The sequence below is a fragment of the Ascidiella aspersa genome, chromosome 1 (assembly GCF_963924565.1).
Source record: "Ascidiella aspersa chromosome 1, kaAscAspe10.2, whole genome shotgun sequence".
NCBI lineage: Eukaryota > Metazoa > Chordata > Ascidiacea > Phlebobranchia > Ascidiidae > Ascidiella > Ascidiella aspersa.
This window is the reverse complement of record NC_139447.1, coordinates 23,095,256-23,122,460: the sequence shown is the minus strand read 5'-3', so window position 1 is coordinate 23,122,460 and position 27,205 is coordinate 23,095,256. Positions and strand designations below refer to the sequence as shown.

General features: G+C 35.4%; 2 protein-coding genes across 3 annotated transcripts; both read left to right on the top strand.

Annotated features, from left to right (window-relative positions):
• Positions 1 to 10,154: 10,154 nt before the first annotated feature.
• On the top strand, positions 10,155 to 17,196 carry LOC146168337 (uncharacterized). The gene is made up of 8 exons (XM_083389318.1): positions 10,155 to 10,290; positions 10,390 to 10,523; positions 10,822 to 10,960; positions 13,686 to 13,854; positions 14,261 to 14,431; positions 14,754 to 14,971; positions 15,289 to 15,467; positions 16,681 to 17,196. The coding sequence occupies exons 1-8, from the start codon at positions 10,171 to 10,173 to the stop codon at positions 16,805 to 16,807; spliced, it is 1,257 nt and encodes a 418-aa protein (XP_083245444.1). The 5' UTR covers positions 10,155 to 10,170; the 3' UTR covers positions 16,808 to 17,196.
• A 1,387-nt stretch (positions 17,197 to 18,583) lies between these two features.
• Positions 18,584 to 25,124, top strand: LOC146168336 (gap junction delta-2 protein-like). 2 transcript variants are annotated; one of them, XM_083384269.1, is made up of 6 exons: positions 18,584 to 18,895; positions 22,210 to 22,301; positions 22,455 to 22,603; positions 23,218 to 23,317; positions 24,066 to 24,173; positions 24,430 to 25,124. In XM_083384269.1, the coding sequence occupies exons 1-6, from the start codon at positions 18,721 to 18,723 to the stop codon at positions 24,952 to 24,954; spliced, it is 1,149 nt and encodes a 382-aa protein (XP_083240395.1). In that variant the 5' UTR covers positions 18,584 to 18,720; the 3' UTR covers positions 24,955 to 25,124. The 2 variants fall into 2 exon arrangements, with proteins under 2 accessions (XP_083240395.1, XP_083240387.1); XM_083384261.1 differs by having other exon boundaries at positions 22,455 to 22,609.
• Positions 25,125 to 27,205: the final 2,081 nt, after the last annotated feature.

The window sequence follows — 27,205 nt, the reverse complement described above, 5'->3', positions numbered from 1 at the left end:
GTCACATTGCATACAGCCAGATACATATTTTGTTCAAAAGAACGTACAGGATAAACCAAAGACAGAATATAATGTACGGTACAGAAGAATAAAATGTACGGTACAGAAGACCAAATTCGTTTTGCTCAAATCCGGGAAACTCGTTCCAAGCGGTTGCCGAATATGAGGTTTCTAGTTTATGAGCGATGAATAATTTAAAAAAAATCGCGACGGCTGCAAAAAAACACTAAAAAACTTCATAACAAGTTAAAAGACCTAGAAGTTGCTAGGTTATCACTTAGAACAACTTGGGTAGGCCTACATCATATAGTATCATTGATGCGAGATTGCGATTAATAACAGATATAAATCACAATATTGAATTCTCTTTAAATGTCACAATATTGTGTGAGCGACATCACAACAGTTTATAAAGCCAAAGGCTTACCTTAACTAGGTGACTTGTCAAGAAATTGCATATGCATACTGGCCGGGGCCAGAACAAAAACTTGACTGGGTTTAAATTCACAACCACGGTAATGTCGAAACCGATGCTGTGATAATTCTAATATTAGTTGTCAGTCAAGTCCATGCTATTTGTATTTTGTGAAACGGCAAATTAACTAAAGAAACGACAATCAACAAAAAAAATGCACACCAGCGACTATCTACTCTGTGATAAGGTTTCCTGTTTGCAAATAGAGTTGTTTTGGATTGCTTGGTCAAACTGAGTAAATAGAGAAACATAATAACTTAAATAATTTATTTTTACGGTCTCGAGAAACATTTGGTGTAGCAAGACGTCATATCGACTTCTTCCGGTTATATATAGAGTCTAAGATAAAATCAAAAACGGTCGACGTTATTAGAACACACTTCAAATAAAAATATTTTTGATCTCCAATACAACATATTTGTAGCACGCCCTTCGCCCATCCCTCATTATTCATAGGATTAAGTCTACATCTGTTTAACCATTTGTGATAAAATCCTATCAACATCAAGTAAATGTCGTTTATATAAACTCTAGTAGGCCTATACAAACTGTTTCAGTAAATTTTATTTTATCTTTTTCAAATAAATTTCATATCTAAACGACATAAATAAATTTTACAAAATTATATAGTTGACATGTATAAGGATAATCAAATTTATTTGTTTAAACAACTACGATCCTAATTAGGTAGCCTATAAAGAATCGTATTATAAAATGTCCCCTTGCTGTTTAAAGTTTTAAAAGAAGTGCCACAAAAATTGCGTTTATATATTTTTTCAAGTTGACAATGCGGTCAATTTAAAAGGAGTCGCAAGGCACTGACAACACGAAAAAAATTGCAATTATATTAAAATCTCTTTTAGCCCATTCAAATACAACGAAATTTTGGATTTTAGTAAAAATTCGGCAAAGACGACAATAAAATCAAAAGGTTATTATAGGCGTCTGAAAATTAAAACACGCTTAATTATGAAAAGTCCCTTTATAAACACCTAACTTTATGTGGAACTTCCCTTGAAATAGAAGGTCGCAAAAATACTTTAGCTGTTCTGTTTATTTACAAGTTGGCAGTACACTCGGTAAATACAAATATTTGTAGTGATATGTTCGTTGGTAATACTAGAACGGTCTATAAATGTGCTAATTTACGACAGATTTGTGTTGTTTAACCTACAAATTAAACTTTAACCTAAATTAAAAAAACTAAACAGAACGAATCTATGAAGCATTTACAAACAAAATTTTAAGGTTTAATGAAACGCGAGAGATTGGTGATGAATTATATAAAAAAAACATTTGGTTCACTTTACAAGGCACCAGTACAAAAACAACCTAAATTCGTCGCTAATCAACTTATTCTACCACAATTCTCAACCTTTTGACAGAGCCAGACTTATAAAAAAAGAAAAAGATTTTAATCTATAACGACAACCAAAATTTTAAAGACTCGACGCAGAGACAACTAAAGGACAATACGAGTAATATCACACAGGCTTATTAAGTAGTTTGGCAAGGTACTTTAGGACATTCTTAGTATTATATTCGAACTTTTTAGACCCCAAATTATTTAGCCCAGTGCTTTATGTAACTGTTAGTTTTAATATAAGCTTGGCATAAAATGTTGCCACTTGGAGCTACACATACCATAACCCAGTGCTTCTTAAACTTTTTTAGTTTCGTTCACCCCTAGCATCGATCTCCAGATTTCATTCAGCCTTGTCTCATGGTATGATAAAACTGACTTGCACCCCTACGAAAAGCAATTCGGAATTTTTAATTAAATATCACTGAGACAACTTGAAAATAGTAAAGTTTGTTGTCGGTCGCGCGAAGCGAGAAAAAAGTTGGATTTAATTGGTTGAATTGGCGCTAAACTGTAAAATCAGGAGGCTTTTCGCAAAACATTTCGTCCCCCTGTTCCAATTATATAAAATATGGATAAAAAAATAGATCGAACAGGGAATGACTTTTATCGTTTATCTATAAGTTTTGAAAAATTATAATTAAATAGGGCCGTTATACCTTCGATGATATGAAAACATTGCAATGGCACTCAAAGAGACTTTGTTCTCAACAAAGTAAACAAAATTAGATAACAGAAGATTCGCAAATTTTTTTTGGCAGTTTTAATGTTAAAGTTGGCAAAAACATAGTTTTCACAGCGCTGTGGGAGTGGTGTACAACCAAAACGAAAACGATACCATTAGAATCATAGCAAAAAATTTAAATATTAACTTAGAGCTCGCCCCCCCCCCCCCCCTACGAATTGCTTGAAGCCCCCTAGAAACCCTTTTTAAACCAGAAATTCACCATCTTTCATGGCTGAAGTATTTTTTGGAAATAAATACAACCTCTCGCCTAAAAGTCTTGTTGAAAATATAAGCAACTAACTCGGAATTCGAAAAAAGAGGAAATTTGGACATTTTTGAGCGTCCTCGGAGGACCATTCATTTTTGTTAAGAAAAGGGGACAAATCCTCCTAAAAGAAGTCATATGGTAGGCCTAACTTATAAACTCAGTGTAAACCAACTTTACTATTACAATTAGTAAAAAAAACACCAAAAAACAACAGTTCAGTAGTCGATTTACTTCAGAAAGTTGTTTACTAGTGACTATAGGATGCTCCTGAACTTTCGTTCACCCTTATTCACCCCTTTTGGTTGGTTCACCCCTGAAAAAAATTTATTCACCCTGGGGTGAACCATTCAAAAACACTGCCATAACCTATAGATCAGGGATCCGGATTTTTTGTATGGGAGATGATAAAAAATCGTAAATCAGGTGATATAGTTATATCTAAAAGTGACCCCATTAGAAAGCAACATTAATAACACCACACAGTTCGTCTAAGACACAATAGAAAAACAATGGAGATTCGGGAGAAGCACTAAACATTTTTACGTTGTGGTATAGTTGAACTAGGCAAAAAATACAGTTAGATCCGCCCCTGCTACCCATGACGTTCTTTGAATGACTTTGCAAAAAAAACGCTAAACTTTGCCAAAAACATAGTTGGCCAACGAGGGAAATTAAGTAAACCTTTCCCGACGGCAAAAAACGATCCTGGACCGGAAGTTAGGAATTTTGGTTTTCTTACTTTAGAGCGGTGCTGGTTTTCAACCTTTTTGGCTTGCGAAAAACAAATAAAGTAAAAAAATACGATGGCAACTTTAGTTAAAATTTGTTTTCATGCTTTTTGTGAGACTTGGCCACTACAAAATGAGGTTTATACCCTCCCCCTCTAGCTATCTTTATTGCCTCTGCTAACCACGAACATCCAAAATATTTTCGAGTATTTTAGTAATAAGCACAATCTCATGTTTAATAGATTTAAGTATAAACACAACATCGAGAATATAACAGTGCAGTCAAAATTACATCAAAAGATAGGGCCACTTAAAAAAATGTTAATTCCGTCATATTTTTTGTAATTCATATTTTATTATAAACTCTAAAAGATACGAAGAAGGAAAACCAGTTTTACATATTCATTTTTTATCTATAGCGTACTATTTCGGCAGACTGTGGTTCGCTCAGTCCGCAACTACGCAATTGTTTTTGTTTTGTGCGATAATAAATTACACATCGGAACTACACACGCGCGATATTAGGCGACAGATACATGTTTAACGACTGGCTCATTTTACCCAAAATTATGCGAGATCCTCATTTCACAGCGCAATATGGTATTCTGATTTTTCCATTCTACCGTGTCTTGAACATTATTAAAGAAGGCAAACTATTGGCGTATTTATATCGATAAACCACAAAGCAAGCACATATCAATCAACATTTTAGCAAATAATTGTAATTAACGGTACCAAACAGAACAGTGACTGGATTTGTTTGTAGCGATACTAAAACTTTGGACGAAATCCAAGCCGTAACTTCTTTCCAAAACATAGACATATCCAAGGAAAAATACATGATACATCGTTTCAACATTCAAAATGCAAAAAACACACCGGTTGGTTTCACTTATATCAAATGAGAATAGAGCATCATTGGTCTAAGATTACGTTTGATTTGAAAACGATCGCAGTTTAGTTATAATTTTGTATCAAAAAGTTTTTATATAACCTGTCCCAAGGTGTTGTGTTAGGTAAAACTTTTAGATCCCAGCATTACCACTTGCGTTGTTCTTAATGTGTTAAAGCGTTGGCTAATTTAGTATCGCCTGAAAAGCCTGCGGTGGTGCGGTTCCACTCCGGTGTGAGAGCAGCGACCATTTTAATAAAGGTTTTGAAATCTGTATTGCTTGTTTGGAATTTCTATTTAATTGCCAATTGGTCATATAGGCCATATAGGGAACACACAATAATAAGACCTAAATCTGTCGAAATAAGGCCTAAATTCATAGGAATTAGTCCTAAACTCATAGGAATAAGGCCTTAATTCATTGGAGTAAGTCCTAAATTCATCGGAAGAAGGCCAACATGCCAATATAACGCCCGAACCTGTTGGCAGAGGGTATGGGACGGTCGGGGGCCATCGGTCTGGCATCGGCCGTTTTGGTGACTACGTTTGGACGCCCTAGTCCAGTGGTCGGCAAACTTTTTTGTCGCCGTCCACAGTATTCTTTTCAGAGCCATTGAACGGCCTACTACGTAAAACAGGGGCGGCTCCAGGATATTTGTTTTGAGTTGGAGGCAATTGAATTACGTCACAAAGCTGCGTCTAAAAAAACAATTGTTTTTGAAAACACCTGTTGTATTCGAATGAACTCGTACGCAAATATGAAGCTAAAATGCGGTTTAATTGCGCATATCCCGAAAAAATTGGGTTTATTTGGTTTAAATTGGCAAAACCTAACAGAATACGTGACGCATATGGAACGTAAAAGGATTCGAATATTGCTCGAAATAACGGCATTTCTAGTGTAAGAAATTTGACTGTAAAGTTGTGAGTCGATCGTCACTAGACACCATAGAAGTTAAAGTGTTGTTTAGGCCTGATTCTGACCTTTTAGGTCTTATTCCGACGGATTTAGGACTTATTCCGATTTAGACGGTACTACTAGTCTATTTTGGCTTTATTCCGAATTGTGTTTTATTCTGACGTTAGTGTTGTTCTTATCTCGGTCTTTTGGCTGGAGTCCGTCATATAGTGCCCGGAGTCCTTTAATAGAACATTGTGGTTAATAACTACCGCATTGATGAGTTGCTTTAAGTAAAAAGTTCCTGCTTTAAGTGGGACGTTTTTATTCACCCAGAGGGGACGGGCCATAAGTGTTTGGTCATAAACTTCCTGTAGTCTGATATTACCTTTCTAGGAGTGCGTAAAGGAATTACTTAAAAACATTGCCTCGATGCGGTTGATTCATTTAAGTTTCCAGTCTTGAGGCGACAGTATGACGTATTTTTGCAAAATTATAAAAGCGTCCTGGTTTTAATATTGAGAATATGATAATCTTATGATTATGAGGGCAAATTTTTTCTAAATTAAAAAAGTCATCCATTTAAACCAGTGGTTCGTAACCTTTTTTTGTAACAAGCTTCTTTTGTAACTACCATATGTCCTGGCCCCACTCAGATAATAAATATGTATTGTATCGAAATCAATTCAACATTTGGATTACATATCAGTGAAACCACATAAAATAAGCTGAAAAAATCTTTTTTTTAGAAGACATGACTGATTAGCCACACAGAACTTCACATTGCTCGATATGTTGAGATTTATCAAGTTGATTTTGACAAACATTTTCTTAGACCTATGACACCAAGTTTGCACAAAGCACAAAGCGCAAAAATTTAACATGCGTTTATCTTGTTGCAAAAAGTTATATTCAATCTACAACAGCCACAATGCAAAAACACTATAGATTTCGCGAAAGACAAAAACGTCAAGAGTCCTATAGGTCAGGGGTGGCCAACACGTCGATCGGCATCTACTGGACCTGTCGATCGCCACATCTCAGCTGGTCGATCATGTGTCGGATTTCTACATATCCTTCAAGCAATGTTGATATGGATAGAACGAAAAACAGGCCGCAGCTTAAATAAACTCAAGCAGCACAAGTACGGTAGTGTAGTTATAGTAGGGTTTAGTCCAGTGATTCCCAGACTGTGTGCCGCGACACACTAGTGTGCCTCAAAAGATTATTAAGTGTGGCGCGAAACTTTTTGTAATTTGGAAAAAGAGAGAATTTCTATTACCAATAGGCAGAGTTGCCACACCGTGATTATTTCTAAGATTTGGGCTTATTTTTGGGTGCAGTGTTTCTTAATAGAAAACACAATTGTGCTTATTTCTAAGAAACGTGCTTATTTTAGAGGTGTGTCTCATTTTAGTTTCTAAAAGTGTTCTTTATCAATTCTTTTACATTGACGGAGGAGTGAGAAACTTCATATTGATAATTACTAGGTTCTTTGACCCAGATTATAACAACATTGCATTAAATTAGATAATAACAATATATTTTGATTATTTTTTTAAGAAGTACATTGTGCCCTATATAAATGAGGTAGTTTGCTTTAGCAATCAAGTAAACTTGCGGCTTGACGTGAGGACTGACATTTTAGGTTTAGCCATACGTGTGTCAGTACTGAAAAAATATTACTAAGAGAATGAGTCAGCATAAGCACGTTTTTTTGTGATAAACATGAAAATGAATTTTCTAATGTCAAATGAAGTCGAAAAGGAAAGAGCTACGATCATTGTTGGTATATTGTGATTGCGAAATCAGCCCAGAGGCTATGGAAAACACAATGTTACAACAACAACAAAAATGCTAGAAGCATTTCAGTAAATCATTCAATAAATAATTTTATACCAAGCCAAACTTCGTCAAATGAACTAAACTTGCCGACCAGGTAGCGTCGGTTGCAGGCGTTCCATGCTGCTATGCACCACGTTTCAAAAGGTGTGCAAAAAACTTAACAAAGCTGGCATTAAATAAGGGTGGTAAACTTGCAAATTTTGAGCAAATAAACGCAATTGTTCGTGCTCCGCGCGATTAAGATACGTTTTGCGCATTAAAAGTTAGGTGTTTTTAAGTTTTTATTTCATGACGTTATTCCTGAAAGCTTGGATTTCACCCCCGCAATCCTGGATCTTCTCCTGGTATTCAGTAGTGCGCTTTTTTTGAGCACCAAAAGCACAAAACAAAGTCACCAAATTGTTGTAATTATACTAGGGCTACCATATTTTTAGCACTCAAAAAGAGGACACTTTTTTGCCTGAAAGTAAAACGAAAATAGAATTGTTACGTTGGAGAAATACGTGCCATATCCACAACTTTTTTCAGCAGCGGCACCCTTTTTAATTTTCCTATGACTTGCACCCCTACGAAAAGCAATTCGGAATTTTTAATTAAGGTATTACTGAGACTTAAAAATAGTGAAAGTGAGAACTTAAAAATAGTGAAGTCTGTTGTCGGTCGCGCGAAGCGAGAAAAACATTAGATTTAATTGGTTGAATTGGCGCTAAACTGTAAAATCAGGAGGCTTTTCGCAAAACATTTGGTCCCCCTGTTGCTAGCCTGTTATCCAATTATATAAAATATGGATAAAAAATTGTTCAAACGGGGGATGACTTTCGTCGTTTATCTATAAGTTAGAAAAATTATAATTAAATAGGGCCGTTTTATCTTCGATGATATGAAAACATGCAATGGCACTCAAAGAGACTTTGTGCTCAACAAAGTAAACAAAATTAGATAACAGAAGATTCGCAAATCTTTCTTGGCAGTTTTAATGTTAAAGTTGGCAAAAACAACGTTTGTACAGCGCTGTAGGAGTGGTGTACAACCAAACCAATATCATTATAATCATAGCAACAAATTTAAATATTAACTTAGAGCTCGCCTCCCCCCCTACGAATTGCTTGGAGCCCCCCTAGAAACCCTTTTTAAACCACCAATTCATCTTTCATGGCTCAAGTATTTTTTGGAAATAAATACAACCTCTCGCCTAAAAGTCTTGTTAAAAATATTAGCAACTATTTCGAAATGCGAAAAAAGAGGACATTTGGACATTTTTGAGCGTCCTCGGAGGACCATTCCTTTTTCTTTAGAAAAGTGGATAAATCCTCGTAAAAGAGGACATATGGCAGGCCTAACTTATACACTCAGTGCAAACCAACTTAACTATTACAATAAGCAAAAAAACACCAAAAATCAACAGTTCAGTAGTCGATTTACTTCAGGAAGTTGTTTACTAGTGACTATAGGATGATCCTGAAGTTTAATTCACCCTTATTTACCCCTTTTGGTTGGTTTACCCTTGCAAAAATTTTATTCACCCTGGGGTGAACCATTCACCACTTTAAGAAACACTGCCGTAGGCTACCATCTTGTATCAATATATTTTATCATACAAGTTACGTCACGGATTCGTTATGTGGAAAAATACTGGTCACATAATTAGAGTAACTGCCACCCACACGTGAACCATAAATGTTATTAAAATGACCAATTGTTATGTCTGGGTAAACCTAATGAAGCGTAGTATGAGGTAACAATTGAACATCATCGCTGGCTTCTAATGTAGGCTAAAAACAGTTTGCTGTTTTACGGAATTTAAAGTATATGGAGAAACATTATTTTTGTGTATTTTTGTTTCAATGAGAAAACTAAACGCCACTTGAAATTACCATTCACTGTGTTTAATAAGTGGAAATATAAATTTATTTACAGTACAAGAGTCACAGAAAATGGTGCATTGTATTGTGACGCTTGTTACCGAACTGGTCGATCGTGAGTCAAAAATATTTAAGTCGATTGCAATCAAGCATAAGTTGGTCACACCTGCATGTCCTATTGTCACATCGAAAAGGTGTAATATAGTTTTGGGAAGCGGAATAACTTCACAAAAGCATAGGGCAGCGTGAAGCGCTACTAACACCAACCAGGTATTATAAAACCATTAAATTGAATATAGCAACATTTAAAGATTGTTACATTATGTAGTTTAAGCTAAGGAATACAACGCGTAAAACCATTTACGTCGTTGGCAAAAATTAGCTGGAGGCTATTGCTTTGGACGTTTAATCACTTTCATGTGTAGCTTACATTTCGTAGGTTGCATGGCTTGCATGCTGAGTAAATTTGTGTAGTAGCCGAAGCGTGTCTTTTTAACTGCCTTTTTCGTTATTCGTGTTTAAGTATAGGATTGCTTTAACGTGACAGTCTACTCTTTGTTGGCTGGTGGTGAAATTCATGTCACAAGTTCAAAAGATGAAAGAGATTCGAGCATACGAAATATTATTTTTTCTCATTGTTAGCTCTCTTGTTCTAGAAAGCTCGAGTTTAGTTTTAAAGTTCTAACCGCAAAATTTTAGATGAATTTACAAGGAACGATAACGTCCAGCATTTAAACCGGGTAAATTTTAGAAAATAAGCGGTAAAGTATGCAAGTAAATATTTCCACGACTTACGAAAAATATTTACCCGGTTAGAGTATCTACAAGCATGCTGAGCCTTTGCAAAATTAGAAATGAAGATGGCAAACGGTAATAAATGCTCGACGTACTGCCGAGTTATTCTTTCAAAGTTCCAAAGCACTGGTGTCCTATATGTGTCATCCAAAATATAAACAACGGAAGAAAAATTATACTTTCTGGGGGAAGCGTAAAAGATTTTCATTTTTTTTACCCAAGTGTTTCCATATTTTGTTTTTACCGAAGTGTTAAGTGAAATGAATACATGCTTATCACTTAATAATTTTAATAGGTGTAAAATAAACAATATAAATATGGAGAACTACCCTTTAAACGAATTTGAAGAAAGTGGCATGAACAAGCCTGGATACTGTTATCTCCAGATCGGTTCACCTGGTCCAAAATTGCTTGAAAAAGTTTCGGAAATGATGAAGGTAAGAACCGCATAAATATAATTAAATCTAAATATAAGGTATAGTAAAAAAGTGTTATTGTTTGGTTACCAACGATTTCTTAGCTGGATTGATTTTTAGATTGGCTTGATGAAAACGCAAGAACGCAGTCGCCACGAAGAAATTTTGCAGTATGGCTGTTTGAAGGGCTGGGGTTTTCTGCGCAAAGAACTAGCCGAATTTCTGTCGCGTCAATACGGACAACATGTTAACAGGTCTTTTCAAATACCATTAATTCGCATATTGTGGTTGTCCTAAAATTAATAAAAAAACATCATCAAGGGACCCGCAGAACTATTTTTGTTAATAAATAATTTTATCTAAAAATGTAATTATCACAATTCAGGGTCTCCTAGCATAGATTTGCATCGTTTGCTCAGTAGAAACAAAGTGCAAAAGCAGTTCGTGTTCTCTATAGCAGTTTGTGTTCTCATAACTAAACTTATTTTGTTATAAACTGAAATGCGAATAAGATGCTTTATTTATTCGTTTTATTTTTTATGATCTATTTAGTGACGACCTGTTCGTTACCAGCGGTGCGACTGGTGGACTTGATTTTCTCATGAAACACTTTTTCACGAACGACCAGGTTATATTCGTGGAAAATCCAACCTATCAAACTTTCGCTCGTCATGTTACCTACGACGATGCCGTAAGTTAACACGTTTGTTGTGTTTTATTGTTAATTTTGGGTAATTGAAAGGCCACACAAGCGTATAATTTGTTATGGGTCAGGGAATTAGAGTTTAGGGGATATGCAGTAGAGGGAAATCAGGTAGACTGTTGTGTGTTTATTGGGTAAAATGTACTATATACTAGTGGACGATAGGTATATTTAATGGTCTATGAGGTATAACTCTAAATCTTACCATAGTAAATAAACATGCGAATGCCCATAGCTAGTATGATAAATTTAAATGTTTAAATATTCAATGGTCAACTAATAGTAAATCGTTCTTCTTTGGGGCTTGGCCTCTCGTTTTAAAGTTACTTGTTTTCGAATTTTAAAACATAGGCCAATTTTTTATTTTCTTTGGCACGCAATTCGCGTCTTTAATTTGCGTCTTGTCAAAGGTGAAAAAGCAGAAGCGCAAAGGCACATACCGAACAATGTGGGAATTTTTTCAATGCTAGGCTTGAGAATTAAAGTTCACTAAATCTTTATATGAAACATACACTGCTTAAATTCCTTCCTCATAAACCACCTATATTATTTAAAAAAAAAAAAATATTTTATGTACTACCATAGTGAAGAAATTTTGTGCTTCAAATAGTGTAATCATATTACTCCCGGTCAATCATGTGATATTATCCATTGGCTGTTTTGTGACTGTCGGCGTTCTGCAACCTAAGCGTGTTTGGTAAAACAGGAATAGTTTTGTTTCAACATGATTGCAGTGGCTCTTGCCAATGTAATTCATTAACCAGCACAGATCTTACTACTTTTCGTGCTGAGAAACTAACCTTGCCTATTGTGATAGTTGCCTACATGTTATTTGTTATATCGCAATGAAGACGGGCACTTGTTTTAACATGGTTTAACAATATTTAGATTATTGCTAATTGCGCAACTAATATGAATTTATTTTCTTAATGCTTCGGGGCCACCAAAATGAATACCCGATACAACAATGTTTATAACGAACAAATTGTGAGACAATGTATGTTCAAAAATGCTGGTTCGTCGAAAGAGAGATAACGGAGCCAGCCAAAGTATACTCTTGTACCTTTTGTTGTTTCGACCAGCGTCGAGTCTCTTTAGCATTGCGGTAGATGCCCATATAGTTTCTTCTGGCGCCATGCTTGGAGCGCTGTCCCGGTGAAAAATAAATGTTGACTTCTTAATAATAATTTACTAGCAAGTCCACAGTCAAGCCTGATAACAAGACAAGTCCAGCAAGTCATCAGTGGCCCCGTTAAGTCAATATTAAAGCAAATTGAATTCAAGTCATGTTATTGACATTAAAATAAAACGATAAACCAACTTAGAAAAACAACAAAGACACAAAATAAAGCAATTTATTGTTTTGCGCGACACAGTTTAGATATGCCTAAATAAGCTGATTTTGAAAACAAAATGTTAAATAAAAACACTTAATTTTAAACCTTTGACTTAATAACTTACGTCCGAGTCACGCCATTTTACCGATTCAAATTAAGTCAAGTCATTTGAAAATAGTGACTAAAATGTAGTTACGCGACCTTGCTTGAAGAATGTATTCACAGGGTCTTTTACACAAAACATGATAGGAAAATATTATTTTAAGAACGCTCACCAGCACAACTGTTTTTTTTCTGGACGTAGGGACACATTTAGGTCGGCCGAAAACAAAGCAAATTATAGCTGCCCGAGTTATAAAGATAGGCGGCCTAGGTTTGCATAATCTTGAGAAACAACAACTTGCAATATGCTTGTTAAAATGATCTGGCCAAGCGCCGTTGGCTGTCCTACATTTTTGTGTACGCAAAAACGAGTAGAGGAAAATATCCAAACCTTTGTTTTAAACGGCTTTGCGTTATGTCATTATGCGAATGGACGTGGATACTCGCCAGCAACATCGAAAAATCAGCCCGAAAAGACGAATTATTATGCTCTACAGCAAAGCTGTGTAACAATTACCAGCGTATATTACTGTTATTTAAGGTTACATATGATTATTTAAACCAGGGGTCGGCAACCTACGGTCCGCCAATGTTAATCATGCGGCCCGCGACCTGTTTTACAGGCTGACACAAGGCCATAGCTCATATTTTTAACTATGTTAACTATACAAAAATGCAAAACAAAATTTTATAGCATGGAACTCTCTAAAATGAAAGTTACTTTAGGTTAGTTTTTCATTTTGTTTTTCGCTCATTTATTCCGTCTTTTGTGATAGAAATGTAAGGTAATATAGTCATATTTTTTCATGCATGCCCAATGGTGCCACGTCTCCTTGTAAATTAAAAGATTTGCCAATTTTAACCAAACATGCGAGTTTTTTCGCACTTCGGACGCCGGCCCAATTTTAATTGCATAAAATATAAAAGTATATAAAGATAAATAGTTGCTACTTTAAAATGCTTAAAAGCCACACGTTGATCGTAAAAATTTAGTACGGCCGGCCGAGAACTTGCTGAGTCTGGTTTGGCCCGGGACAATGAAAAGATTGCCGAACCCTGATTTAAACAGGCAAAAGCCCAATAAATACGACGCAAAACATCTGCTATGTACATTGCAATACACAAAGCCAATTATGAACAAATTTTCTTTAAATATTTGATCCATTATAAGTTATAACGGTGAATCAATGTGATACTATTTAGGACAATTAAAAAGAATTAGCGTATTTGGTCTTAGCTCATTTCGCCGTATATGGAATTGTTTTTTCAAACAGATGAAAGTTGTACCAATTGAAATGCAATGTGACGGTATCGATATAAAAATGCTGGAAGAGAAATGTGAATTGCTTCCGCCCTTCGCCGTCACTCAACGACGCCCCTTTCGAGCAGCAATGTACGTTATAGCAACTCATCACAACCCTACAGGTTGTTGTTACTCACCAGGTAAAATTTTTGATTACTTTCACATTTTAACCGACTAAAAGTTACCAGATCTACACTGACTTTAAATACACAGGATTCAAGATTCAAAATTTTCCCTTAAAACGTACCAAGTCTAAAGACCTAAAAATTTACAAAAACGTATATAGCAAGCAAATTACGTACAAAATTTGAGATAAAAAAATCACCCAAGTAATTTAACACAATGAATTAAATTCAAAGTCTATAATCAATTGTCTAAAATACTTGTGTCAAAGTCGTTTTGGTTAAAAGACTTTAGTCAAGTCTAGTCATTTAAAAACATTGCCTTAAGTGCACTTAGGTCAACCCAATGACAAAGGTCATTACAACAGTACAAAGTGTTATCTGCATGACGGACAGAAAGTATTCACTGAAGTTTTAATTTCAGGCAAATGCAGAAAATTGGTTGAGCTTGCAAGAAAATACGACATTCTTATAGTGTGCGATGACGTGTACAACTTTCTCAACTACTCAACAGATCCGATTGACTCGGGAAAATTTGCCTTTGCTCCACAGCGTTTGTTTCTGTATGACGAGAAGACGGATACGGATTATAAAGGTTCGTTCGCCAAAACGAGATGTATTTTGTTGAGACGCAGTTTAGTTTTTGATCCTATTAACGATTAAACACAAACCAAGGGACAATAAAATGTGTGCTTGGCACCATATCTTTAAAAAACTATATATAAAATAAAGAACAGCATGTACAAATAAAGTTTATTAAGTTAAAATATATTACTTTAAGACTTAAAGCTTAAGTCTTTGTTTTTGCCAACTAAATTAACTATTTAAATACAGTAATCTGGACCTTTTAATCCAAGTTTTTACATTATAAGAAAGTATTTTGTTTGTAATGCAAAATCGGTAGGCTATGTTTTTAGGAAACGTCGTATCGAACGGTTCTTTTTCGAAATTTGCTGCTCCTGGACTTCGATTAGGCTGGTTTGAATTACCCAAGCGTATTTGTGAGGCCATTGAGAACACATACGTTATTGAAAGCGGCTCTGGTTTGGGAAGTTTTTCGTCGTTTATTATGGCAGATTTGCTGGGAAGTGAACTGATGGATAAGCACGTGCAACATGTACGACAGTTATACAAGGTAAAATAAAAATATATATCTGAGGTAATAATTTAGAGGATATAGTGCATCGTTTTTTCTTATACCACGATTCATAACTAATTTCTTTTGACAAATTTAGGGACCGGCGCCTGTCCAACAGAGCGAAATATAAGTTTCTGTTCATTTAAAGAAATTATAATTTTTTTATTTAACACTTTAAATGTTTATCGCATTTTAAACGAAAATCTTTCTTTCACATTTAATTTTCTGCGGAATATTTCTTACCAAAAAACTATTTGATATGCCATGACTATCTGGAGTTTTTTTTTAAATTGTTTAATATATTATGTCACAAGATTCGAATGGAGAAAAGTATTTCAATAATAGAAGATCATGTTGGAAAGTATGGAGTAAAATGTTCTCGGCCTACTGGCGGTTGCTTTTTATGGCTGACCTTGCCGCAAAATGTCTCACTTTCCGACCTAAAGCATGTTTGTGACATCGAGGGAAATGTCGCGTTTATCCAAGGGAATGCGTAAGTACAAATATACCGCATACTTTAGCAATAAGACGGTAACGCCAATGTTGTGACTTCTATAGTGGGCGAATTTAAGTAGCAGCGGTTTTCTATACATTAACTTTTTTACAAACTTGAAGATTCAACAGCCATTTTTTGAATGAAAGCAACATGACTTAATTGGAGACGTAACGGTTACGCTACCTGTTTCGGAAAATCAGGAATTGGATTAATTATAATTATTAACGATATCTGTCTGGGAAAAAACAAATTCTGTTAGCCTACATTATAATGCCTTTTTACCAGTGCTCCACAACATTTTTTTACTTATGGCACACAAACAGAACTAAAGCAATTCAGCAGCATATCCAGAAAATATATGTCAATCGATAAATTGACCGTATCAGCAAATATACACCCAAGATCAAAACAAGCGTATCGTGATTAAAGTCGTCAAAGGCATAAAAAATGTGATGTTAACATTCCTGGGCTTATACGGTCTCTCTAAAATACCTTAGCAGGCCAAAGTCCTGTAAGTCGTACTTCGTTACGATAGTTGATCAGAGGACATTAAGGGCTATTAATAGCATTTGAAAAATGAAACGTTCCGCTTTCCGCTTTCCGCTTTGCTAAAAAGTTTGAACATAATCTTTACAAAGTTTAGACGCGTTAATCACGTGGTAGTTGAGCTTTTTAAAAATCTATTTCGAAATTTGACACACAGCGTAACATACATAAAATTTTACGTATTAGGAAAGGTCCTTAAAAAACATATTAAGTCTTAAGTGGAGTATAGTATACAAGGGCTCAAGCTGTGATGCGTAAAACCAGCTCCTCAAATTAAAAAGATACAGCATTACCATGATATTCAACACGAAAATTTTAAATGTAATAATAACCACCTATTTACTGGCTCTATCTAAAGAAAATCTTCAATTATAACATTTTTTTTTAGTATTTTGAGGCCTCGAAATGTCACAAATTGTATGGCGGGATATCAACGCCTAAAAATGTAGAAACAAATCAATTCAGGAGAAATAACTATTTTATACGCGCAACAATCCACATTTAAAAAAATATGTTTTTTACCTTTTTAAAATTGCTAGGATAAAATTAGTTGTCCTATTTTTTACTTATATAACTACACAGTGTAGACTGTTAATTGTCGTAAGCCTAACATAAATAAAATGTCGTTCGTTTTAGCTACTTAAGATCTATGTTTTGTTTACAGATGTTCAGTTAATGACAGCTTTAAGAATTGCATACGATTAAGCATCGCGTTTTACGAAGAGACACAACTCATCCGAGGAATAGAAAGTTTATGTAAATCCATCGCAAAATGTATCAATAAAAACTAAAACGTTATGCTAAAATGTTCTATTTACCTTTAATTACCCGCCATATGGGACACACAACCAGGATAAAATTTGATGTGAATGTTGTCTTTTTTACGTTTAATGTAAAAAAATTAAACCATAGTAGTTAATGGTGTGTTCGGTGTTTTTCCTTTTCTGTTTGTCCCATATTAGTTTACGAATACTAAAGTGACTGTAAAAATACAGAACATTGCAGTTAAATCGAGAATGGCGTCATCGAATCTGGCAAAAAGCTTTGAAACATAACGAAATAAAGAGATAATGCTCAAATAGTAGACAATTTAGAAAATACATACTCTAAAAATCTGTACGGATCAAATTCATACATATTCGAGTGCGCGTTACATATACATCACAATACAATGCACGCGTCACCATACATTGCACTAGCATGTATACAAGTCTGTAAAGTAGTGAGAGATGTTCTTTTCCTTCCACGGCCGCCAGCTCAGCTCGTAGACGCGCTGTTGCAGAGATCAAATGAAAACCGGAAGCTGTTACAATTGAAACAATAGCAACTTTGAAAAATTAAAGAGCTTTTCCCTAAGCAAACCACACAAAGATAACTTATTAAAAAAAAAAAAAAAATTATGCATAATATTGAAAGGGCTATGTACTATATTGAATGTTAATGTAGATTTTATTTCATGTAACCAAATGTCTTCATAAATCAAGATTTTTTCGTTTGCAAACATAAGATTCTGTTAAGGTTTAATACAACCTTTTGGGGTGTCACTCTGTCTACATTTATTTTTAGTTTTTTTTTAATTTTCCTAATTGTCGCAAAGCACCTTTTCCACGTGTGTAATACTATCCCTTTCATGCTTCCGGTTTTCATTTTAAGGTGGACACAACCAAAAAGGACTTCATTTTTAAAATCTGATAATCAAAATTTTCTTTAGATAATGTTCATATAGCTAGTTTTATTTATTTTTAAATGTTATTTTTGGTTTATGCCAATTGTGGCGATATTTTCACTAATGCATTAAACTTTTTCCACCTTCAAACTAATTGTATAATAGCTGCGAAAAAAACCTTTTGGAACCAACAAAAATTCGTGTTCGATAAATCTACAGGAAAGCTAGCTAAAGAGCAAAAAGGGTTTGTTATGATTTGCCAGCGGGTGTCAAAAGACGCGAACTTTATCTCGATTGCTACAACAATAGGCCTACAGAGGTTTTTTACTTTTTGCCCAGTTGAGAGATTTTACGGCGGTGGTTAAGCTATTTTGAAGGACTTCAGTTATACATAAAATTACGGGAATGAGTATTATATGTATATACGTTGTGAGATGCGGTTGACTGGAAGTGCTTTGTAATATAAAAAAATACTCAAATATATTTTCATGCTAAAGTCATGATGTATGTAGTAGTCCTACAAATTTTATTTATATTATTTATTTACATTTTGTTCAGATGTGAGGTAAATGTTTACTATTTAAAAATCATACAATAGCTCATGTTAGTGCCTCAGGTACTAGGATGTTAGTGCGTGGATAATAATATAATCAAAACGATCAAATTTTAAGGCAGCATTCTTTTCGTGTGGGCCCCTAGGCACTGTAAATTCTGGTAAACGATTTACAAAGGCGTGCATCTGACAGTCACAGTCACCGAACAACTTGATAATGTATCTGATATCAAGCACATGTGCTAGATAAGACGTGAAACAGCAGATATTGACAGTGTTTACTTGCGCTTATGAGACGAACCTGAACAAATTACATTTAGAAAACAGATATTAATATACCAACGAACAATAGGGTGAGTGTTAATATTTGTAGGACCTGAATAGCATGGGAGTATCTAAATTATGTTATTACTTACATTGTACAATGTCGTTTCAACTGTTTTTGCTGCAAAAAGGTCGTACTGTTGTTAAAATAAGTTCTCGAAATGGCGTGGCATCTACTCGAAAAGTTGATCGAACACTCAGCCTCTCACTCGACTTTACTTGGAAAGTGGTGGATTGGGATTATGTTCGTTTTTAGGATCATCGTGATAGCAAGCATCGGTGACACTGTTTACTCAGACGAGCAGGACGAATTCGTGTGTAACACGAGACAGCCAGGTATATTAGAATCAAAAGCACATGTGGTAGGCTAATTATATAACGCCAATTGAAAAGCAATTTAGAGTTACAGATACAGAGAAAAATATATATATAACTTTTTTATGTGATTTACATCAGTGTTTCTTAAACTGTGTGGCGCGGCATACCATACACGGGATTCTTAACTGCGCCATGAACTTTCCGTAATAAAAATCAGAGTTGTAAGGTTTAAGCCTCTTGGAAAAATGGCTTCACTTGGACTTAAGTCTTTGAGTCAAATGATTTGGGTTGAAATTAAGTGCGTTTATTCAACGTTTTTATTAAATAATTTTTTATCTCAAGTTTTGCCGTATTTTCTACATGTTGTTTGTTAGTTTGCTCACAATCAGACGAACCGATTTTATTGGTTTATCATCTAATTAATAGAGAAATCAGGTGGCACTGTATAAAGACAAATTGTATTTGATTCTCGACAAGCATCTAATTAATATATCAGCTGTTTGATTTGGAGATGACTTGCTCTAATAATGACTTGACCGGAACTTAACCTGGGAACTAATGACTCGACTAGGGTATTGTTATTCTTTTAAAGACTTGACTTTAGTCCTTTCAAATTGACTTGTTTACAACACCGATAAAAATGACACATCCGTAAATCCATTGGATAAGGACTTCGAAAGCCATCGCCGACTCACCGAATCTGTCGATCAATGATGCAAGCAGGTCGGCTAGAAAAACAACTACAGCCTGCAGTGAGGTTTGAACTCCGACCTTTGGTCATACCGGACTGTCGCTTTACCAACGCTGCCTTGCCGGCTATAGTAAGAGTGTTTTTAGTTCCATCAAAACGTTATGTAACAATAGAATTATATGTCGCTATTTCCTATTTTATTAGTAGGAGATCGGGGGCGTTTTACTAGTACGAGAGACAGGGAAGTAACACGGGTCGGTTGTAACACTCTAAATTGCGCAAACCACAGACAAATTGGAATCACGTGATTACCATAGCTCATGCGCCTTTTGGTTCATTTTTGCAATTGAAAATTGAAGCCACCTGAAGCACAAACGAAGATGTTGGAAAAAACTTATATTTCAGGTAAGAAAGTAACTTTTTTACTTGTTTAGTTTTTGTTATTTATTTAACCTAAAAGCATACAATAAGCTTTAGCAATAATTATAGTTTATTGGTGCATACTTTATCAACTAGTCAGTTAACTGGGCAAGTGGTGAACGAAAATAATTTTTGGCTGACGTGGACTTGGGTCGGCTGTGTGTATAAAATTGACCGGGATGGTTGTAACATTTAAAGGTGTTACAACTGACCCCGAGCGAAACTGTATAATGTACTACATCTTTAAATATTTTAAGCTGTGGTGAGAAAATTCAAACGAAAAACTGGCAAGATAAAGGTTCAAATAAATTGCCGCTAGTTAATTACCGCAATGCTATCAAGTAATCACGGAGTTGCAAGGAAAGTAGTTGACGAAATATCTCTTAAAGTCAACAGCAGATGCTCATTACGGGTTGTCTCCAAAATATGTGAAATATGGCACTTACTTCATTGATTTTTGTCTTTGTAGACTTGTTGATATTTTTTTGTAAATCACATAAATTATAAGTGTGCTGAGCTTAAAATTTTGAAAATTAAGTTTGATCTTCTTTTTTAATTTTAGATCCGAGAATTTGCATACGAACTTGCAGTAAAATACAAGCACAGCCATTCCAAGATTTAGGAAGAGAATTGTAAAGCCGGAGCGGATTGGTTCTGGGTACATAAAAACAAACTCAAGCCATCGATACGAAGTGCAGAAGCAATGATTTTGTTAAGGGCTACTAGTTTTAACAAACACAACGACAGTGTGCTTTTCTCCAAGCTATTCGGCGTGATATCAAAGCAAAAGTTAAATGATAACGACATTTCGAATGTCCACGAAACTGGTATTACCACTGTTTAAGTTCCCAAGCGTGTTGTCGCAAAACGTGGGTTAAAACAGGTCGATGCTTTCACCTCAGGTGAGAGGGCACGTTAGTCACCCTTGTCTGTACAATCAACGTCATCGAAAATACAATACCTCCCATGTTTGTTTCCCTCGGTCTGGATATGCCAAGCATTTCGTTCGAGATGGTTCCGTCTTCATAGGTTCCGGCAACAAATCCGAATAAATGCAACATGACGACTTCCTTATTTAAACGACCTTAAACACTTTGTTAGTTACACTAAACACACAGTTTAACGAAAGGTTTTGCTTCAGCTCGACAATTATATAGCTTCCGTCGTACAATTGCAGCCATAGATTTTTGTAAACAAAATGGCATCATAGTTCTTTCGTTCCGTCCTCTCTGCAACCACAAACTTTAGTCGCTCGATCGTAGTGTCTGAACCTCCGATCAGTCGCCTGGGAGGATAAAAAATTGTTAATGGTGTCGACGCGTGGGATAAAAATAAACCCGAAAAACACATGACAATATATAATGTTCCTGGGCTTTTTAAAACCTCTTCCAACGGCAACAACGCCAAACAATTTCAGTCAGAATTCCGTTGCACATTGGAACATCTTTATTGTCTCAACATACAGAAGGATCTTCGTCGTGTTGTGGAATGCGCCAAGATCTTCCACCAGCTCTTCTGTCTTCGCATTCCACCGGTTTGAACTGTCACGTCAAACGCCATCAACTTCTACTGCATGCGAGCCTGATTTCGTTGTGAAAAACTTCGTCCATTGCCAAAAGCACCACCAAGACAAATAGTTGGATCCAAACGAAAAAAGATGCAGGCAAAAGCCTGTTAAACCTGAAAGAAAAATATTTCTGATCCAAGAGTCGACAAAAAAAAAACAATAAAAAATTAAAAAACAATTTGTGTTATAGTAGTAAACCTGTCCTTTTGCACCTCCTGGTTACACCCAACCTGAGACCTACAGTCTTATAATGGCATTTTGGTGTATCGTAGGCTAATACTTTCGGTTACATTTTTTCGTTAATTTATAACAATAAAAATGCATTTCCAAAGTGTTTATGCGATTGTTTTCATGTTTTACAATTCGCCCCATCAAGTGTTACAAGCGACCCGTGCACGGGGCAAAGTGTACCATAGGGTCATCTTTTTTGAAAGGTCATAACTTTTGCTTTAGACAAGTTATTATTATAGAACCTGCAGTAACATATTGCTATATAATTTATTTTCGAATAGATAAACAACCCATGATATAATATGTCAAAATTGTATTACCACTTCCCGGTCTACCCTATACGTCGCAAAAAGTATAAAAATAGTTTTGTTTTGTTTTTCGAACTTTGTAATGTGTTACACAAACGAACATTGTTTTTTTCAGGATGCAAACAGGTTTGCTACAACAGTTTCGCTCCAGTGTCCCATATCAGATTTTGGGCTTTTCAAATCTTGGCAAATGGAACACCAAGTGTGGTAAGTTTGCTTTAAATTTTACGATACATTTTTATCATTCCCCAGACTTTTTTTCTAAATCATTAAAATCCTATTTGATGAGAAGAATTTTTAAATTACTTAAAATTTGACATCAAAAGTAATTAACTAAAGTTGATCAAAAAAATTTTCCAGATATTTATCGTTTATGCAATGCACAATCTAGCGCTCTTGCCTGGAAAGCCGAGTGGCGAAGAGGCACAGAAGGAAACTGGCACTCAAACATCTTGGCGTTACTCGAAGTCACAGCGAGAAACAAATCGAAACAAAAATGATACAGCACGGTATAAGTACGAATTTATTCATATTAGTTTGTTGGCTAAATAAACGTATCGCTTTTATTATTATCGGCGGAAAATATTTTCGATTGAGTAAGCATTTTCAAAAACGCACTAAGACTGATGTTAGCAAACTCTATGTCGTCACATTTTAACTTAAGTTTGAAGGTTTTTCCTGAAAGTTATGAATGTCCGAAAATAGTGGATGCCGGATTCCAAGTGGTGGTGTCGGTACCTATAAGATACTATGGGTGGTTTTGGCAATTTCCTCTATTTTGCTTCTTTGGATATAGGCCTATAGTAATGACATCATTTGGTATAGGATCCGATACGTTTTGTTCAAAATATCAAATCGGAATAAAATGTCAAGTAAACAGACCCACCTATACGGAATAACTATATGGTCTTGGTCGCTTTAACAGAGCTCGATGCTAGCGAATATTTTTGAAAATAAATATGCAGTTGTTAATAGGCTTAGTGGGCCTACAAGCAAAAGAAGATCTTGCGGCAATTTCTCATTTATTTTTTTGAACGTTCGACTACCATCAGGATGCATTAATCTGGGAAAAGCCACATTGCACCAAACTGTGCGTCCTTGTAATGAATAATTTCCTTTGTAGTTTGGAGTCTGCGCGCAGGTCAAACAAAAGTAAACAATCTGTTATGGAGTATGGCCTTCAAAACGAAGACTCGATTGTCAACCCACCCAAATACGAAAAGGTAAAACAAATATAAGCATAAAGTGTTGCAACCAGTAAAGTCACACAACTGGTTTGCCAAAATTATCCTAGAAAAAGCCTTTATATTAAGGCTGTTAACTGTTAGCAATCGGGTCTTTTTTTATCCGGTTCAGTTCCGGTTTAGGTCCAACACAATTAAAACGTTCCGGTTCAACCGAAATTATTTTCTGGTTTATAAAGTTCCGGTTAAGGTTTGATATGAATATCTTACACTCAGCTAAAGACTGATAGTTTTTACTGAAAATAACACGAAGCCTACAAAGTCCATGTTGCATCAAAAGTTATAACTCCATGTTGCATCTAAGTTCCATGACGTAAAAAATCATTGAGAGGCAATTACCTCTTTTAGTTTTTTTTTTGTTTGCTCGAAAATAAAATAGTACAGCCGAAAATACAGTCGTACGAGTAATAAACGATAGAGTGCACCTAATAAAAAATGATAGAATACTATTAAAAACTGGCCAATTTACGTTGATATGCTGGGGAATGGTCTAGATTCATTTTGCCAGCGTAAGTAATTTTTATGATTTTTAGGTATTCCGATTTTCAAACTGTTTTTAAATAATTTAGTTTTCAGTTGTAGCCTACATTTAGTTCATTTAAACAGGATATATAAAGTTTTTAATTATTTACTAAAAATATCTTTGAAATCAGGTTATTGCCCTATTTTTATTATTATTTATTTATTTATGAGGGTTTTAATATAAAATATTACTACACATCTGTAGGTCTGCCGAGAAATGAAAGTTAAGCGGACGAAGAACACTATCTTAATGGCCTATGTCGTTCAAGTGATAATGAGGACAATAATTGAAGTCGTGTTTGTCTGGATGCAGGTTAGTTTAACTCGAAATACATATTTAGCTGAATTTGAAAACAGCACTATTTTTCTGTTGTATTAGGACAAAAAATTATATAGAGTGTAACTGTTGTATTATAAGACAAAAAATTATATAGAGTGTAACTGTTGTATTAGGGCAAAATAATTCTTGATGTGTTAAATTAAGTTCGATCATCTTTTCTTGGGAGGTTAGAATTTTGTTCCAGGTCACTAATATGGACGTGTTTTAACGCTTTTTTCTTATTTTGCAGTACACTCTATATAAACTAAGCGTGCCCGAAAAGTACGATTGCCACGGTTATCCCTGTCCAAAAATTGTGGAGTGCTTCGTGTCCAGGCCAATGGAGAAAACCATCTTCCTTTACTTCATGTTTATCGTTGCTGGAGTTTGCATTTTCATCAGCATCTTGGAATTGAAATACCTAGGTTGGCGGCGTCTGAGGCGCTTGTTCATGCGCAAGCAAAAGCCTTTTGTGATGTCTTCCCCAGTGTTTGAGACCTTCCCGCCCATCAGCGACTTGCAATCAAATCACGTTCATGCTCCACTCGGCCGAGTAATTCACACGAACCCCGCCTCGGCCCCTCCCGGTTATTACATTCCTGATGTTGATCCTCCGTCCGAAAAGTATCGTTTTCCTGCCAACGGATTTCCTCACATCCGCATGAGAGCGGCAAGCTTTATTACATCCGAGAGTGACGTTACTACGGATGATGACGAAGAGTCGGTTGACAGCGGAATGCATGTGCTACGGGAAAAATCAAGAAGTTATCTTTGAACACACTTTAACGAAAAGTCATTTTTAAGTTAAAGGCGACGTTTTCGGGAAAGGAAAATCGCGTTTTACGTTTACAATACAATTTACGTACTGTATTTGCTTATCTAGCAACAAATACTAATTTGCAGATTTGTCCTTAATATTTAAAACAGCGGAATAAATCAACAATTTAAAAACAACCCTCACACTTTGTGGTTTTGTAAAATATAGGCCAGCCTATACATACTATTTGGGAAAGCTTATTGCACTCCTACACATAATCAGATATAAAAATACCGTGTTATTTTTTTACAAATGCGATGCCTTTTGTGAATTATTTGGCAAATAAGTTTGCACAACGTCTCCTAAGTATCTTTAATATTAAGTATATTTATAAGCGGTGAGTGATATTCTAAAATCTATAGCCTGTGATGCAGTGCATTGATGTGGTTCTTTCCTAAATGGTTTCAACCGTTGGGTGTTAGGTTTTCGGCCGGAATAAGCAGCTTCACTAAAGCTTTTTTAATTCAGTGGTTCCCAACCTTTTACGATCTCGTACCACTTGGACGCTCTGTACTGCCACACGTATCACTTCTTGGAGACCAACTATTTTGATCGAATGATATTTTTTATCTATTTTTATTATTCAAAGCTATTTATAGATTAAGTTATTATACAGTAGATGAAATCTTTCAAGAGCAACCATAATCAGATGAACAAAATATAAAAGTTGTGAATCCATTTTTTTGTGAAAAAAACCGAAGCTACTCGCGTACCACCTGAAAAACCTTCGCGTACCATTAGTGGTACGCGTACCACAGGTTGGGAACCACAGATTTAATTGAATATGTGCCAAGTTTAGAGGGTTTATAGCGTATATGCTTGTTCTCAAATTTGTGAAAATAATATACATGCTCGTGGCTGAGAGACCCACTATTGAGAAAACCCTTGGTCTATATCAACTTAACACAACATGCGACGAATATGTTTAGTTTTCTAACTTTGTATCAAACTTATGCAAATGCAGTCGTGATGCAAGCAATCGTCATGAAGAGCCCACAGCATGATGGATTTATTCATTTTGAACCACACAAATTTTAATAAGATTTCGCAAATTATCACGCTTATTGTAGATGTAACTATTTACATAGTGCAACTACATTAGTCAATTATCAGTTAGAACAGGGGTCGGCAACCTTTTTTGCAATGCGGACCGGTTTAAAACTGAAATTTTGTCGCGGACCGGCCTTAAATATAAACAAATGTTCATAAATTAAATTTAAAAATTTTTTCAATGCAATCTTTAAGCTTGTTTTGCCGCAACGAGATGCTCCCTCTAGGAATTATTGAACTTAATGAAACCTGCAGGCGGCATCAGGCCCTCCAAGCAATTAAACCCAGTCCGCGGCTTATTTCAAGCCGCCTTTTTTAGGCCATTATTTTGTAGGAAGTCACGTCAGAAAATACATTCAGCTTTTTGGCTTTTTTCTGTCATTTTTATAGAGGCTTGCAAAAACTAATTAAAATTCATGGCTATAGTCTACGTTTTTTGAAACCTTCCTGCTTAAATATCAAAAAAATAAATCAGTTCATAATGGGACCGTAACTAAAAAAAATATGGCCAAAGCACACGTTGTTTGGACATTACAAGAGCATGGAGTATATTTAAACGATAGTTAATGTGTTTTAAATATAAAAATACTTTTAATATTTTTGTACTTTTACCCCACGTACAGTTTGGGTTTAAATCAAAATTTAATCTGGCAACCCTGCTACGGAACGGTAACGAATTCCTCGCGGACCGGCACCGGTCCGCGGACCGGCGGTTGCCGACCACTGAGTTAGAATAGTTGCAAAATTTTATACCACACCACTCGACTAAATGCGGTTTCCACAAAACTCTCATTATGGGAAAGCATTTGGCTAGCCCATTATGGACACAACCAGTGTTAATCATATGTCAAGGGGCGACCAGCCGGACCCTTAGCTATTTTATAATAGGCTACATGCTTCCGATCATCGCGAAATTCTCAAAAACACATCACATGTTTTTAAATTTCTATTTACCGAAAGTTATTGTCAATTTAAATAATATTTTCGCGTTATTTAGCCTTTCAAAAACGATGTTATGCTATGCGTAATACTGTTTGGTTACATAGTTATTGCCACATATTTTTTTTATAATCATCAGGACAAGGCTTGGAAATGACGTCACGGTATGATGCATGATAAGAAAAACATTATATTTGCCGTTAAACCTGTTATGAAAGAT

Coding starts and splice junctions, on each gene's coding strand:
- LOC146168337 (XM_083389318.1), top strand. CDS start 10,171: ATGGAGAACTACCCTTTAAACGAATTTGAAGAAAGTGGCATGAACAAG. Junction 10,291..10,389: donor AAGTTTCGGAAATGATGAAG/GTAAGAACCGCA, acceptor ATTGATTTTTAG/ATTGGCTTGATGAAAACGCA. Junction 10,961..13,685: donor ATGTTACCTACGACGATGCC/GTAAGTTAACAC, acceptor TTTTTCAAACAG/ATGAAAGTTGTACCAATTGA.
- LOC146168336 (XM_083384261.1), top strand. CDS start 18,721: ATGGCGTGGCATCTACTCGAAAAGTTGATCGAACACTCAGCCTCTCAC. Junction 22,610..23,217: donor AATGATACAGCACGGTATAA/GTACGAATTTAT, acceptor TTTCCTTTGTAG/TTTGGAGTCTGCGCGCAGGT. Junction 24,174..24,429: donor TCGTGTTTGTCTGGATGCAG/GTTAGTTTAACT, acceptor CTTATTTTGCAG/TACACTCTATATAAACTAAG.